Genomic DNA, 17,125 nt, shown 5'->3' on the forward strand with positions numbered 1-17,125 from the left:
CCCTGACATATTCCACATCCTTCCTGCAGTACACACAAACTTTCAGAAACTACAAGTTCTTTTTTAGTCCCAAAGCTGGAGGGGAAGGGTGGAGACCTGGCTTCCTCTGAGCCTGCCCCACCCTGGAGCTCTTAGGGAATGTGTAAAATAGCATCTCGGGGTGAAGAGGTCCTTAGAGGTCACCCAGCCAGCTCCCTGTAGCTGGACTGATGTTCTCTCCCTCATCTTGGGCGCCAGGCATCCTCTGGCCTCTGCCTCAGCATATTGCCTACTGTGGAGGCGGCCTATGGGTGGGGAAAGGGCCAGGACAGCAAGAAAGATGAATGTGACCTGGGGTTAGGGATGGAGAAAGAGGAGGCCCTTCTCTAGACAAGAGTGAGCCTTGCTGTTAAACAGGTTTGTCCACTCTAGATTGTGTTGTAGAGAAACACAGTCATGGGTATGGATAATTCACTTCCCCTCTCTGAATCTTGGTTTTCTCATACAATAAAGAGGGTTGATTTGACAGGGGACCTTAATAACAGGATGTCCTGTCTTCCATGTCTCCAGAGCACAACCAAGACACTGGTCAAGTAGGAGGAAGACTTTCCTGCTGTCTGTGTCCTGCAGTCCTGGAATGTGGAAAAGTCTTTTGTGCCCTCTTGTCCTAGAGATCTTTAGGTCAATAAGACCCAATTATTGGTCCTGGAAAGTCACTGAATGAGCTTGGTACATGTTTGGGTGCAAGAGAATTCGAGAGGAACCAAGGCATGCCTCCAGCCTTCTGGTTCTATGGAGAAGTCTTCAACACTGCAGACCTGTTGTGTCACTCTGGCTCTACCTTTTCCTAATGACAGGGACTTGACCTCTCTAAGTCTCAGTTTCCTCCTCTTTAAAATGGGTGTAACACCACTTTATAGTGTGTTTGTAAGGGTGGACAAATGAGATCATTTGTGTAGAGTCAGCCAATCAATTATTTGTTGGACACGTACTAAGTGCTTGCATAGCCTAAGTAACTCAGAGCAAAGGTCCCACAGAGTAGACGCCTTTGTTTGGCCACTTTGCCCTAGAAGCCTCTGTCTCCACCCAGCTGTTAGACTAGATTAGAGTGCATGCAGCTGAGCATCTGGAATCTCACGCCCAGAGTGGTGGCCTCACCCACATATAAGCACCCGATGGCCCCTCCATTCTGACTCCAGCAGTGCTGAAGCCCTTGCAGCTGTGCAATTTGCAGAATCTATTGATTGAGGAACATTGGATCACCTTCTAATGCCTTCCCATCACATGTAAAATAAAGTCCAACATTTTCCCAGGCCCACAAGCCCCATGCTCTGACCACTGCCCACATCTCAACCTCAATCCTTCCTCCTCCTCTCCATGCTCATTCAACTCCATACACATGGGCCTCCTTGCTGCTCTGCAAACACACTAGCCACTCTGCCTAAAAGCTCGTTTGCAGAGTCCCCAGGGTTCCCTGGCTCCATGGTGCCTGTTCAAATGTCAGCTCCTCAGAGAGAGGCTTTTCTTATCCAGCCAATGTAGAGGATTACAAATGCATCTTCTCCATTTCAGATCCTCGTCACTGTCGGGGCACCCTTTTTCTCTATACTTGACATTTCCTTGTGAAGGAGATCTGCCAGGCCATCTTTCTTGGCCCTTCTCCCTCCCTGTCACTCCTCCCTCTCTAAGGGAATATTGAGTTGTCTGATCAATGAGTTTGGCAGAAGACACTGAGCATGTGCAGCTCGGCCCTCTTCTCTTGGGGAACCAGCCTATCTACAGACAGCGTGTTCTTGTCTGCTCTCTGCCTCACAGAAAAGGGACCCCCATCTGCTCAGAGGGTAAGGGAAGAAGAGAAGCCTGGAGGGTGACCAGTTGTGCCAGTCACTGGACTCTGTTTAGCTCATGAGTAGGGCAATAATTCACCACAACCTCCATTCAACATCACCAGTTATAAGTTTAAGTATCTGTCTGGCCCCTATGTTGCCTGTCAGTTGGTAATGAGCTTAAGTGTGTTTCTTTAAAAAAAAAAAAAAGATTTTATTTATTCACGAGAGACACAGAGAGGGAGAAATATAGGCAGAGGAAGAAGCAGGCTCTATGCAGAGAGCCCAATGTGGGACTCAATCCCAGGACTCCAGGATCACGCCCCGGGCCGAAGGCAGGTGCTAAACCGCTGAGCCACCCAGGGATCCCCAAGTGTGTTTCTTTTATCTAGTACTGCATAACAAATCACCCAAACTCAGTAGTCAACAATTTACTATTTCAAATAAGTCTGTGGGTTGACCAGATGGTTCTTTTGTTTCATAGGTTGTCAACCAGAATGCTGAACCAGCTGGAAGTCCAAAATGGCCTTATTCACGTGACTGGTACTTGGTTTTAGCCACTAGCTGGGAGCTCATCTGGGGGCTGTCAGCTGGGAAAATGAGGGCCTTGGCCCTCCTCCACATCGTTGTTTGGGCTTCCTCTTGGCATGGTAGCTAGGGTTCCAATCAGGACTGCTCCATAAGCAAGTATTCCAAAAGGAAGGAAACAAAAGCTTCTTAAGAATTGGTCTTGGAAATCCTGAAATAATGCAGTTACAGAGAAGTCCAGATTCCGGACGTAAAGAGCCGTATGCTCACATAGGGAGGAAAAGCATTGTTGAGAGCCATCTCTGGAGACTAGCTACCACGGATGGGGGATAGAATATTGAGCCCTCTAAATTACTGCAGCCATTCCCCAGCACTATACAGTTCATTCACTTATTGTGTCTTCCCTTACTAAGTTCATGAAAGCAGATACTCTGTTCATTGCTATGTTTTCAGGACTGTACCTGGAAGATAGTATTCTGTAAATATTTGTTGAATGAATAAACGAATTAAACAACCCGTTATTCAATTGCCCTAATCAACCACAGGAAGTTGAACAGGCCAACACATTTTCTCAGAAGTGAGACAAGCTGGGCTTTAAAGACAGGTGGGCCTGGTAAGAATGTGTTCTATAAATAAGCTGATGAGAAGCAATGATGGCTAACGGGCGGCCAGTTGCCCAGTCCCTTGCTTGGTGGACACACATCTGACCAGGACCCTCTTAACCCATGTTGTTCCACACTCAACATAGACAGGAAAGCTTGTCAGAGGGAACTCAGTGAGCTTTTTCATTGGATTTGGGGTGGTGTTTGTGTCCCATAGAAAGAATGCAGAAGAGAGGAAGAGATAAAATTCCCACCAGCTCAGCCCCAGGGACAGGGCTTTCTCTGAACTGCTGTGTAGATCAGTGGTTCTTAATAGGGATGGGGACATTACATACTATCTGGAGACATTTTTGTTGTTGTCACAACTGGGGTGGAAAGATGCTATTGGCATCTGCTGAGGGAGGCCAGGATTGCTGCCCAACACCCTATAATTCACAGGATAGCCCTCCACAAAAAAAGAGTTATCTGGCCCAAGATGAAAATTGTGCCATTGTTGAGAAACACTGCTATAAAGGGTGATGGGAAGATACTATGGTTTCAAGGCATCTAGGAGCTGGTAGGTTGCTGGCAGTCATGGAGTAACAACACTTGGCCCAGAAACTGTGTCCCCAACTGAGACAACTGAGATTTATAAACAACTCTCAATGCTGTAGCAGTTTAGCAATTTGAATTAATGTCAGAGACGTTCCAACAATGTGGGTAGTAACAACCCAGAGGAATTATAAAGAGAAAGAAACACAAGACTAGAAGCAGCAGAAGCACCAGGGCTTTTCTGCAGCTAAGGAGAAACAAGCCCCCTGTACTTTAACGTTGGGATTTTACCACCAAAATACCTCTCAGGTTCCTCCTCTCTGTCTCCACTCCAACATCCCTGGTCCAAACCACCACCAGCTCTCTCCTGGACCAATACCCGCTAAATACCCCTGGACTCCCAGGTCCTCTCTGGCTCTCCATGTTTCCTTCCCCAGGGAAAGGGAGGGAGATCTCAGAGCACACATTGAATGGTGCACTTGCTGCTTAAAATCCAGGAAGGTTTCCCAGTGTACTTAAAACACAAAATCTGTAACTAGCCTGCCAGGTTCTGGAGGATCCAGCCTCATCATACCTGTAGGTATCCCCTGCCTCAGCATTCTCTAGACATAAAGGGCTGCATGCTGCCCTGCTTTCCATTCCTAAAATACTTCGAGCTCATTCCAGCCTCAGGTGAGGTGGACCTGGAGCTTATGGTTTGATGACATCTGGAGATGGACATGAATCAATCATATCACACAAACATATGTAAAACTGATCCCAGTGGCATGAGCAAGAGGGCCACAATGCCCCCCAAGAGCCTGTGACAAGGGAATTTGATTCTTCAGAAAAGCCAGTGAACAAATTCTTAAATAAGTGGCTTTTGAGCTGAGATCTGATGGAAGAACAGGAGTCAACTAAGTGAAAAGAGCAGGAGGAAAAAACAGCCTGTGCAAATGCCCCGAGGCAGGGTAAGTTAGGCTAGGTGGAGAGAGGAATAAAGGAGGAGTAAGCAGGAGACTGATCCTGCAAAAGCTGAAACCTACTGTAAGGAGTTTGGATTTTGTTCTGAGCACAAGGGAAAGCTCTCGAGGGGTCTGAAGAGATTGACTGATGAAATTTACAATTTGAGAACATACTCCAGCTGCAGCATCAATATTTGTAAATAATTTCTCCCAACCTGATAGCAGTCGTAGCTCTTGGAACTTGGAGAGAGGCCAGGAAGAATGTGGGGGGTGGACCCCACAGTCATCAAAAGGAGAAATGATGGTGGTTTGGACTAGTGACAAGGGATATGAGAAGAACTGAACAGTTTGTAAATATATTAAAATGTATGTGGCTAAAACACAATTGTATTCTTGTGTGTTACTCTAAAGCCCTTGATGCCATTATACAAGGAAGGAAGGAAGGAAGGAAGGAAGGAAGGAAGGAAGGAAGGAAGGAAGACAAGCAAAGCAAAGAACTTAGGAAGACTCATCCCCCTAGAGACTGCTGGCTGGAGGGCATGTTGAGTCCGTTTATCAGATTGGGTGGCTGTGCCAAGCAACGTCACTTGTGCAAATCTATTTTTGACAGAATCCCAAGGGTTAGGAGGTTGGTCATGAGAACATATTATCTCCCCTTGCTTACTTTGGCACAAGAGCAGAAAAGGGGGCTGGGTGCCGATAAAGGCTTGTTGTCATTATGGCACAGCAGGTATGAGCACCCTAGCACAGAGTCAGACTGCCTGAATTCAAATTTCTATTCCTACCACTTCACTTACCAGCTCTGTGAAACAGTCCCAAACCTCTCTATGCTTCCATTCCCTCACTTTTAAAACAGGAATGATAATAACAGCAACCACTGTTGGTATTTTAGAAGACCAATAAACACTTTCTGCCCCTCCTGCATTCAGAATTGACAAATAAAAGCAGACATCAGACAGGTGGAGGTCAAAATGTCATCTTTATTACTGACAAAGCTGCCCCCTGGAGGATGTGGCTGAAGTGACCCAGTGAGCAACTGCAGACACTACACACAGTAACACACCCTCTCTGGGGGCAGAATGGTCCAACTTAAGTCTTCTCAGAAAGCCACTGGTCTGCTGGATCACCTAAGTCCTCCTCCTGCCCTGGGGGAAAGTGAGGGAGAGGCAGATGGAAACTGGGATGTGTTCCTCTATACTTGGCCCTGCTAGGGAATAAGATAGGAATCCACCCCCACCTCCATGAAAATGTGAGAAGGGGAAATAAGTGATTTCCTCAACACTGTTTCATGGGATTCTTATGGATATCAGAGAAAAAAATAGGTAAAGGGTTTGGAACATAGAGATTCCATAAAGGTCTCATCTTTGGCATCAACTGTCCTGGGCTGGTGAGACTAGCCAAGATAGGCAAGGCTGGTCAAACAAGGAAAGTTGTGGTTCAGAAACTGCAGGAATCAAGGGAGTTTCTTAAAAAGGGGATTTCTCTCTCTCCCTCTCTCCTACTTCCCTACACTCAGGAAACCTTGAGAGTTCCCTAAAGGGAAATGCTGGCTAGATATGAACTGACGATTCTTTTAAATAGAGGGAAAAACCCAACAGCTCTATGTCCGGTGACACACCAATCCAGTGTCTTGTGGACACAGTATAATGGCCCAACTTTCTTTTATGGTTGTGGGTATGCACTACTTTTGTTGGTATTGGGTGGGTTTTTGTTGGGGGGTGGTGGTGGGGAAGGAGCTGTAGTGTGCTTTTTCACAGCAGCATCTCCTCACCCTTTACAATTAAGAAATTAAGACTCACTGGCCAGGAAGTCACTGGGAGCAAACAGGAAAGCCCTGGGGAAAGCCTTGTCCAATCACAGAACAAAAGCAATTCCATTTAAGGTGAGTGTGACAAGAAGACAGGAAATAACGCATTGACTCTAGCTCTGAGTAAAATCTATCAGCAAGGCCAAGCTCACCACCTGTCCTGTCTCAGTCAATCTCAGGTCACCTACCTGATGGAGGAAGACGGCTGGTTGTGTAGACACCAAGGGAAAAGCCCAGGAGAACAGGAAGTTGTTGGTCTGTGAGCCTAATGGTTCTCTTCCCTGTGCTGAGTCATCTCTCATTGGGGCACCCGGGAAACACACCTGCCTAAATTTCTAAGGCAAATGGAAAACCCCAGCAGCCAGGATCCCTGAGAAGTTTTACCTGGGTAATCCCTCTGACCAAGACCATTCACTTTTGGCATTTCCAACTGTAACATCTTTAGATCCCCCTCTTTCTCCTCAAGGGGAAATCTACACAGATGGAGGGGGCTTCCAGGCCCACAAGTTCAACGTGGTTGTATAATCCATACAAAGTTTTTCCATGAAAATAGAACCTCAAATCCGTTGCTAATCTACCAAATAGTAATAGCTAATACTTAGTGATCACTCCCTGTGTCCAGGTACTGTAGTTATTTTCACAACAGGAGGTACTATTTTTGCCCACATTTCACAGATGAGGAATTAAGACACAGAGAAGTGAAGTAATATTCTCATGATCCTTATCTACCTGCTACATCCACAACGTTTAGCCCAGAGAAAGGAAACCAACATTTTATCTTCTAAAATCCCTTTTTATGGACTCAGAGAATGTAAGATCTGGAAAAGCCTTTAAAGATAACTGAGAACACCCCATGGATTTATAGATGAGAAAACAGAACCGGGGAGGGCTTAGGGTGTATTTATTAAAGCCCCACAGTAAAAGGGATGCGCCCCTAACCTCCCACTTTTTGCACCTCTATTATAACACATACCCATCCTTCCCTCCCAGAAGAAATCACTCTCCTGATTTTTTTTTTAAATCATTTCTTTCCTCCTCAATTCCCCATGCTTATTATTCCCATTTTCTTCTCCTCTTGTTACCATTTTTATTCAAAGAACAAGAAAGAAAAGAAGGAACAGAACAGAAAGGAAGAAGATGGGTAGAGAGAAAGGGAGGGTGAGAGGGATGGAGAGAGGGAGGGAGGGAGGGAGGGAGGAAGGTCATCTGCCTATCAATTACTGAGAAGCTGGAAGGTCAGGAGAAAGGGTGGAAGGAATGAAGGGAAGGAGGGAGGGGGAAAGTAGGGAGGGAGGAAGGAGGGAGGAGGAAGGGAGGAAGAGGGGGAGTAAGGAAGGAAGATCATCTGAGAAGCTGGAAGGGATGCAGAAAGGGTGGCAGGAAGAGAAGGAAGGAAGGAAGGAAGGAAGGAAGGAAGGAAGGAAGGAAGAAGGAGTCAGGAGGAAGGAAGAAGGAAGGAAGGCAGGCAGGCGGGCGGGCAGAGGGAGGGTGGGAAGGAGGGGTACCATCTGCCTATCAATTACTGAGGAGCTGGAAAGCTCAATTGCTAGAGCCCTAGTTTGGGCTTCAAGATGTCTGAAGACAAACCCAAATCCCTTGTGACCCTGGGTCAGCCCCGTCAACTGGGTCATAGCCTCAAATCTCCCACAGATTCACCATCCATCAAGTCACCCAAAAGGGCTGTGCCCTCACCCAAGAAGGCCGCCCAGGCCCCTCTCCGGAGCCGTCGCCTTGCCCTCAACCAACATGGCCACTGCGCGTGACGTCGAGTTCCGTCGCCCCCGCCCTCCGCCTTTCCCTGGGGGGCGGCGAGCATCAATGACGGCGGCGGGCTGGGCGCATGCGCGGCGGCGGGGCCCGGCCCGCGGCGGCGGCGGCGGCGGCGGCGGCGGCGGCGAAGGGGCGGAGGGGTTCTCCGCCCGCAGTTGCCAAGCCGCGGCGGCCGAGCCGGGATGGTGTAGCTGGGCCTGCGGGCGGGCGGGCGGGCGGCGGGGCGCGGGCGGGGCGAGGCTAGGCGGCCGCGAGGGCCGACGCCGCCGGACGGGCTCGGGTGCAGCGGCGGCACGCTGAGGGGGCGTCGCCGCCGCCGGCCCCCGGCGCCGCCGCGGGAGGCCGCGCCCGCCATGGCGGCCCGGGCGGTGCTGGACGAGTTCACCGCGCCCGCGGAGAAGGCGGCGCTGCTGGAGCGGAGCCGCGGCCGCATCGAGGGCCTGTTCGGCGTGAGCCTGGCGGTGCTCGGCGCGCTCGGGGCCGAGGAGCCGCTGCCCGCGCGCATCTGGCTGCAGCTCCGCGGGGCGCAGGAGGCGGTGCACAGCGCCAAGGTGAGTCCCGCCGCCCCCTCGCCCGCCCGCCCGCCCTCCGTGCGGGGACGCAGCGAGGCGCCGCGGCTGCGAGCGCATCTCCGGAGCCCGCCGACCGGCGTGCCCGACCTCGAGCCATGTGACCTTGGGCTAGCGGCTCAGCCCCGGGCGCCTCAGTTTCCCCGTTTGTGAAGCGGCGCTGACGCAAGCGCGGCGGTCGGTGCCGCTGCAGGGCGCAGGGCGCAGAGCCCGGGGCCGGCCCGCGGGGTGTTGCGTAGGGCCTGCGCGCTCGGGGCCTGCAGCCGCCTCGGCCCCCTTCCTCTCCCCAGGCCTCCGGGACCCACGGGGCTTCTGAACCCTTCTGGGATTTCGGGCCCCTTTTGACAATCCGACAAAAAAAAAAAACAAAAAAACCACCAACCATCCATCCTAGTAGTGAAATGCACAGCGTACCATCATCCAGAAGAGATGGGGATGTTTAACAACAGTGTTGAAAAAAGAGCATTATTCTTTGTGTCGATGTTGTTGGCCGCAGAACGTCAGGCGTTACGCTAAGCCCTACACGAGGGTTATCTAACGCAGGTCTTGAAAAAAAAAAAAAATCCGGCGAGGTGCATTTTTATTATTTTTCCTCTCTCTCAATTAAACAGCTGGGGAAACTGAAACTCTGCAAGTGGTGACTCACCTCTCAAAATCAGCATTTCAGCCTTAAACCTACGCAACACCTTCAACTATTCCCCTTCTTCCCCGAGCCAAGACACAGTAACAAAGCATCTCTCTCCCCCCCCTTTCTCCCCCCATCCAGGTTTCTCCAGGTTTTCCTGTCTAGTCCGTGGGGGAGCCAAGACTCAGACTTAGGGCCCTTGTTCTTGATACCTGTCTTCCCAAATGATGAACGCTCTGGCTGGGAAGAAAATGGTCCTTTTTGTGGCATCCTACTTCAGAAATTTCAACAGTGTCCTTGGAGAATTGGACGTTCTGTGATTCCTGAGTATCTTAGACTTAAAAAAAAAAAAAAAAAAAAAAGAGCCTGGGTGCTTGTTTTAATATCTTTGGAAGAGATAGGGCAGTTACCTGTGATTCTTCTCCGCAGCGTAACTCGTAACATTGTAGATGTTGAATCGCATTTGCTTTCCTGTGCTTAATTTGTTCCCCGACTTTTAATTTTTGTAAAGTGTTTTAATTTTCTAAAGTAGGCTCTGTGCATCCAGCGTGGGGCTTGAACTCATGACTCTGAGATCAAGAGTCACACGCTTGTGGACTGAGCCAGCCAGGCACCCCCTAACTTTTAATTTTTAACTTCTTCCCAGGCCCCTCATTCTTTTTTCCCCAGTGACTGACTTTCTTCCCCAGAGCTAAAAGGTTGGCCCGTGACTAAGCTCTGTTAATATTTCTGAAAATCTCTTAGATGCGCTCATTCTTCTCTTTTTCATTGCCTCTGCTGCAATTGAGACCTTCATCCTCGGTATGTGCCCCTCCCTTAGTTCACTGCCCTCACTCCATTCCTTCCTCCCTCCCGTTCTCCCTCCCTCTGGTATAACTTGCATTCAACTGATCCTCCCACAGAAAATCTTTTTCCTGCCTTGGGACCTACTAGGACCTCCTGTTGCCTGTCTCATTCACTCTAAACTCCTCCTCTGGAGATTTACAGATCATTAACCTAATCTAGGCCCACCTTATTTTACCAGTTCTGTGTGGTAGCAGCTCTCAAGCTTAAACCTCTACTGACTGACTAGTCACTGCTTTTTCTGTGTGCTTCACCTGCTCCCAGTTCAGCTTTACTCAAGACTCCTCCCAAGTGTGGAAAGTGCTCTACAGAAAAACTTGGCACGCTCTGCCAGACCCTCCCAACTCCTTACTCCTGCTTGTCCTGCCACGTAGTTGAGTGTAAACTATTTGGGAAAGGTGTGTCTTACAGTATCTTGGTAGTAGGTGTCACTTGCCCTGGTGATAAACAGTGTCTCGGGTATCTTTGTGATGTGTGTTACTCATCATCCAGTCCTCCCATTTGTAAGAAATCCTTTTTCTTTTTCCTTGAGATTCACGGGTAAGCACTGAATACCATAGTTTTAATTGGCTTTGGAGTTTGTTTTACATTCTTTTGAGTAAGAGAAAACCATTAACTTAGAAATTAAGAACAGGAAAGCAAACTTCAACATCTACAATATTTTAAGTTAAGTTGTGGAGGAGGAGAAGGTTTGGGGGAAGGAAGATTTAGAGTAAGTAAGAATTTTTTTAGGTAGCTAGCTGGTAGGCTCAGATAAGATGCCAAGAACTTTTCTGGGTCCTTGCAGGTGGTTTAATTTGTTTCCTGCTTTTAAAATGTTGAATCACTGCATTTAGCTAATGTTAGAGTAGAAGAGAATGTGGGGGTTTAGTTAGTTAGGGCTCCATTGGCTAGAGAGAAAGGGACCTACAGGTAGAAAATGATAATGTCCTGGGAGGTTTTAAAAAGGCGCACATTCTGTAAATGTGGACCCTACTTCGAAGAGGAAATGTGTTGGGGGAAGCAGCACTTGGGCTGAGCTTTGAAGAGCCTGTAAGATTCCCAGGAGGTAGTTGTGAGCAAAAGCTTGAGGTCCAAAACACAGCGTCTTGGTAGAAGTGTCAGAGCCTCAGTGGACCCAAATGCCAGGTTCAGCCTTTGGGCCTTATTCAATAAGGAGTCTGAGGAATTTTGAGAGAAGAAGGACTTGCCTTCCCTTTACTTGGAGGCAGGAAGACCCAGCTGTGGAAAAGACATGTTCCAAGCTGGACATGGGTGGGTGATAGTTTTCACTGAGATCTGGTGGCTGAGTGGATGTAGGGATTGAGGGAAAGGTTTTAAGCCTTGGTGTCAGGAAGGATGGTAGATATATTGTTTCGACCTGTTGGCAGAGCCAGGTGGCCAACATTTAAAGAAAATTTATGTGTCAGGAAGTGCACTGACAGTTGCCTCTGGACTTCAGGTAATCCATAGCTTAGTAGGGGAGACAGACTTGGAAACAAATAGTACAGTATGATACATGTTACCCATTGAAATATGTACAAGGTGTTACAGTAATACAGGAGAGGAAGGATTGCTCTTCTTAATTGGGTGTTAAAGAATGGAACAAGAGTTTTCCAGGGGGAAGAACATGTGTAAAATTACAGGGATGTGAAATAGTGCCAGTTTATCACTGACTTCTCAAGTGTAGGAGTAGATTGGAAGAAACAGAGACAGAAAGGGGCCAAGTCACAAAGCACTTGGGGCCTGCAGAAGAACATGGATTTTACCAAGCAGGCAGGTAGGAGGGAGTCATGGAAGGGTTGTGACAACATGAGTGATGCCATTAGATTTACATTTCTAAGAAATATCTCCATAGTCAGTGTTTATACTCTAGGCTTCTTTTCTCAGTGTGATCCATTGCTGGTTTGTGTTGATACGAGGACAGAAATTGGGGGAGTTTAGTGACTTTTATAGCAATGTGACATTACCACGAGGGCTGGGAGGAGATGTCTCAAAGAGAGGGAACCCAGTAGAGAGTATTGGAACCCAGCAGGAGGAGGTTGAAGTCCGTGGTGGCCAAAGTTACAGAATCATAGGAGGTTGAGGACTGAATTTCAGAGAGGAAGTGAAGGTACTAACTAGATGTTGCTTCACTCACAGATCAAAGATGCAGTGCCTGGGTAGGATCCTTGGAGTTAGACAGTGGTGGAGAGGGATGAGGCTGAAGAGATCTCAGTCCTGGGAATGAGAAGTTCAGATTCTTCCTTTAACTCTAGGAGCCACAAATTCCATGCTCCCTGGGGGGAGACCCGCATATGGAACCCGCTGGTTGGTAGTGAGGAACTGGTGAAGAAGGTGCTCATGCCCCATGGGGGACGGTAACTAACTGCCAATGCTTAGTATTAGCCAGTTACAGAGGATGGGCCCAATGATGTCTCATCCAAGAAAAGCCAGGGGCTTGGATTTGATGTGAAATCTATTTTGTTTTGGAAGAGGCAACTAATTTATGTTTTAAAAATCATGCATGCTGTGGATTATATCTCAAAATTCACATTAATATATTTTTAACCCCCCCCCCCCAAAATTACTCTTTTAAAAGTAAATATTCTAAAAACAAAAAGCAACCATGTTTGCTAAACCAAACATGTCAGAGGACCAGGTTCAGCTTTTTAGGACCTCTTCTTTAGACAGAATGAGTGAAGATATGCTCCCCCTCTGCCATTTGGCATAGAGGGCAGTTGAACACCTCAGTGGCCTATAGTACTGTCTCAATAAAGTACGGTATCAATTCATACCTAGAGACGGGGGGTGAAAGCCTGAAGACAGTGGAGCATGGTAGGCTAGATGCCATGGAACTTTTGGAAGTGCATTGGAAAAGAACAAAAAACGAAAAAGAGGTGCTTTGGAACTGAAGTAAGGCCAGGGAAAGTTAGATGGCCTGAATTTAAAATACCACTTGACCCAGAAATTCTCCAGTAGGTGATAATTTCCCCCACTCTGGATGTTGGTGAAGCTAACACCCCAAAGACTAAAGGAATATAAGGTGTGATTGGACAAGGTAGAATGAGGCTCAGGAAATGTTTCTGAATGGTCGGCATTATTTGGGCTAGAACAATCAAAAATATAGACTTAACTTCTACTTTTAGTGAATTGATAGCCAGAGAGGTTCAGACTGGAGAGGAGAAGACAGAAAGGGGCATAATGAACTGTAAAAACAGGAAAGGAATAAGACCTTAGATCCTGTCCCCTCTGAGATTCATGGAATCCTGCAGATAGGGCAAGTTCAGTGAGTGTTGGAGAATCACAGAAGTTGTAGTTGGGGAGGAGTTTCAGAGATCAGAATCTTTGAAATGGAGGAATTCTGAGAACGAAGGATTGGTGCCTCAGTGGTCTGGGTATGAAGTGGAAGTATTCCCTTCAACTTAGAGAAGGTAAAGAGGATGGAAGTGTGAGGCATCTGGAGATAATATAGTGCCTAGGTTAACAAGGTCCATAGCAGTGATTTGGGTGCTAACGTTAGTTTAGTTGGTTGATATAGGAGCCTGCCCTGAAGGTTAACAAACAGAAGGGAGTAATGGAAAACAAATGGCATGGCTACTTGTAGAGTTTTTCCATGAACTTTTAGGGTGTTAAATTTGCTAACCACAATGTCTATCACTTGGTGGTGTTTCAGGCATTACCTCATAACAGTGAGTTGCCACCATGAACCATAGCCAGAACACCAGTCTGGAGGATTTAGAATAAAATTTGGAGGACTGATAAATCTTAAACATTGAAATTATAGTACACGCAAGAAACTCTGCCAAGGTAGACTAAACATCTGTTCCATTTTAATTTGTGACGAAGAGAAAAAGAGAGGGTCATCTGAGGAGTTGGTTATTGTCCTTGGAGTTTTTACTTACATAGCTGTAGAGTAAGAGAGGAGAAAGATACAGATTTTTTTTTTTTTTTAAAGAATTGAGTAGAAGTGGCCCGTTACTGCATTGACATCAGAGGGTTAAAATGGACACTGTATTGTTTCATTTTCTTTTCTGTTAGGAGAGCTTGGTACCTGGTTTCATGAATAAATTCTTGAACAGTAGATTTGTTCGTGGAGGAAATAATTTGTAGATGTAATGCTGGGTGGTGACCTGGAGTTTTTGTTTTGATTTTACCAGAAAGGAGGTCGGTGGCCTCTTTGCATTTCCTAGAATGATTTTTATTTTAACTCACTATGGTTGTGAAAATCATCTTCTTAAGAAATGGTGGTTTGTTCAGTTTCTTTTTATGGTTAATATTTTGGGGTTATACCAGAATGTTGAAATAAGGGATACTCACAATGGTTATAGTGGGGTCAAAGTGATTGCTCATGACTGTTTCCTCTTCCCTTAAGATTTTATTTTCTCATGAGAGACATAGGCAGAGGGAGAAGCAGGCTCCCTGCAGGGAGCCCAGTGCAGGACTCAATCCCAGGACCCTGGGATCACGACCTGAGCCAAAGACAGACATTCAACCACTGAGCCACCCAGGTGCCCCAAGAACTGTTTTTTAAAAAAATAAGTTATGTCAAATGGAAACAACATGGGAAACTTCTTTAAGGAAACTGAATTATTATGTGTTTTAAGAGGTTCCTTCCAACTTGGTGAAGGGTTTTTGTTCAGTCTTAGTGCTGAGAGAATTAGTAATTTACATTAGTTGATGAGTAAAGAGCCACATAATAAATATTTTAGACTTTATGGACTATACAGGGTGTCTGTCTCATACTCTTCTTTTTGTTTTTTTACAACCTTTTTTGAAGGTAAAAGCAATGCTTACCCTGGGAACTGTACAGAAGTAGTCCAGAAGCTGGATTTGCACTGTCCAGTATGTAGCCACTACCACATGTGGCTATTTAAATCAAAGTTCATTGAAATTTAGTATTTACTTTCTCAGTTGCATTTCAGGTGCTTGATGGCCACATGGGACTAGTGTCTACCAGTGTGAACAGTGCAGTTATAGCACATGTGTGCTATTTTGTCCAGCAATTCTATCAGGTACAGTGCAGCCCTAGGTATGAAACAATCCTTGGTCGGACCTCCTAGAAAATTCTCTGATATGACATTGAAAGAACATGCAGCCGTTCTTTTACTTCATTTCCTGGGTTTCTGTAATTTTTGTTAATTGTATCCCTTGTAATCATAAATAATTTCCAAGGATTACTCTTGATCACACAGACACATGCACACGGACTAGCTTCATTGTATTTGGAATATGGGGGAGATATCAGCAATTAGTAAACTTGGAGAATTATTCTCTGTGGAAATTTCATAAGGAACTGCGGTTGAATTTTTAATAGAAGGTGGTTTTTGTTTTTAATTGCCTTTTATGGCTCTTTTATTCTAAAGCAGGAAGCCTCCAAAAAAATCAAGAAAGTCATTTCTACATTTTTCACCTGTGGTGTCTATACATTTGCATGATTTTTTCTGTCCTCAAGGTTCCCAAAATGCTAAAATTTCTGGCCTATCAGAAAGTGACTTTCTTTATACTATATTTAAGGCTGGGACCCTGTATGCCACAGAACAGGTACCAGAGCAGTGTCCTGAGCATTGGTTCTATACATGAACTACAGCCCTTGTTTTGTAATAGTGATGTTACCATACCTGCTGATTCAACAGGATTCTTAAATATGACGTTTTAGTTATGGCCTGGGTTGCACCTTGAATTTGTATAATTTTATCCTAGTAAAAGGACAGATTGTCACTGATCTGTATACAAATAACTACATTGCCACGAAAAGGTAAAAGAAACCAGACTTCCCTTTTGATTTGACACAACTTAATGGGGTTCCACTAAAGAAGTACGGAGTACTCCCAAAGAAGTGAACTAGTTTTAGCATTCTTGTTAGAAGGTAAACGACAAATCTTTGTGACTGACTGCTGGGGACCTTTGGGAAACCCCCCAAAAAGTTTAGGGGTTAATGCTTTCAGAGTGGTATACTGCACGAGAGTAGAAGAGAACACAGGACTGATTTATGCACTGATACGTGAATCTCAAAAAAATGCTGACTGAAAGAAGATTTACCTTAGAGCATATATCATCATATGATTCTGTATAGGTGAAATACCAGACAAGGCGAAAAATTGTGTAATTATGGTGAAAAAAATAAGAATGTTTAGAACAGAACAACTGGAAAAGGACATCAAACATAGACTTGAGTATTAACAATACTAAGGAATCACTGTTCATTTTGTTGTGTGCTATAATGACATTGTGGTAATATTAGAAAGCCTGTATGTGTATGTGTTTAAACTGCATTTGGTGTCTGACTCATGTGGAAATTAATGATGTATATAAAGAGTATCCTTTAGTTAACCATTTTTTATTAGTCCAATCAAGGTCTTAAAGTTAACTAAGGATATTGGAAATTACTCTTATGCTGACAACTGAATGGCATATAACTTTTGATATTATAGAAGTTGTCAGTGTTATAATTCAATTTGGTTGAATATATAAGCTTATATTTTTCATTATCATAAATGTGAGTAATCCTGAGTAGTACTAGCTTCTCTGAAGAGCAAGCCAGCAAAGTTCAGTGTATCTCTTCATAGGGCAAAAAATATATATGTGTGTGTGTGTGCATTGTTTTCTACACTGATGAAATCAGGAAAAGGATATCTTTTTAAATTAGCATTAAAATTATCAAATCATACTGACTTATGGATTATTTTTAGTATATGAATTAGGATTCTTAAAAATTCTTTTGAAGTAGCAGTTTCTATGAGTTTGTGAGGTTTTTTTCTTTTGGTCGTTAAAAGGCTAACATATGGGCCCCGGTGGCTCAGCAGTTTAGCGCTGCCTTTAGCCCGGGGCATGATCCTGGAGTCCAGGGATTGAGTCCCAGGTGGGGCTCCCTGCATGGGGCCTGCTTCTCCTTCTGCCTGTGTCTCTGCCTCTCTCTCTCTCTCTGTCTCTCTCGGTGTCTCTCATGAATAAATAAAATCTTTTTAAAAAATTAAAAAATAAAAGGCTAATAACATATAAGTATTAGATGTTTAGTTTCCTTACTTTCTAGGAATTCTAGAAATATAGATTTAGATTTATGTAAAAGCTTCTTATTCTCTATATGCCAATTAGAACAGAGGTTCTTCAAGAAACTTTTTAATTTTTTACTACCTTTGGAGG

The 17,125-nt window shown here is 45.5% G+C and overlaps 1 protein-coding gene across 1 annotated transcript in view; it reads left to right on the forward strand.

Annotated features, from left to right (window-relative positions):
- Positions 1-8,218: 8,218 nt before the first annotated feature.
- Positions 8,219-17,125, forward strand: part of N4BP1 (NEDD4 binding protein 1) — a 49,252-nt gene continuing 40,345 nt past the window's right edge. Inside the window, exon 1 of the mRNA XM_026011718.2 lies at positions 8,219-8,538. Coding sequence (XP_025867503.1) covers positions 8,341-8,538 — 198 coding nt within the window. The 5' untranslated portion in view covers positions 8,219-8,340. The remainder of the gene's footprint in view (positions 8,539-17,125) is intronic.

Source organism: Vulpes vulpes, chromosome 2 (assembly GCF_048418805.1).
Source record: "Vulpes vulpes isolate BD-2025 chromosome 2, VulVul3, whole genome shotgun sequence".
NCBI classification, from domain to species: domain Eukaryota; kingdom Metazoa; phylum Chordata; class Mammalia; order Carnivora; family Canidae; genus Vulpes; species Vulpes vulpes.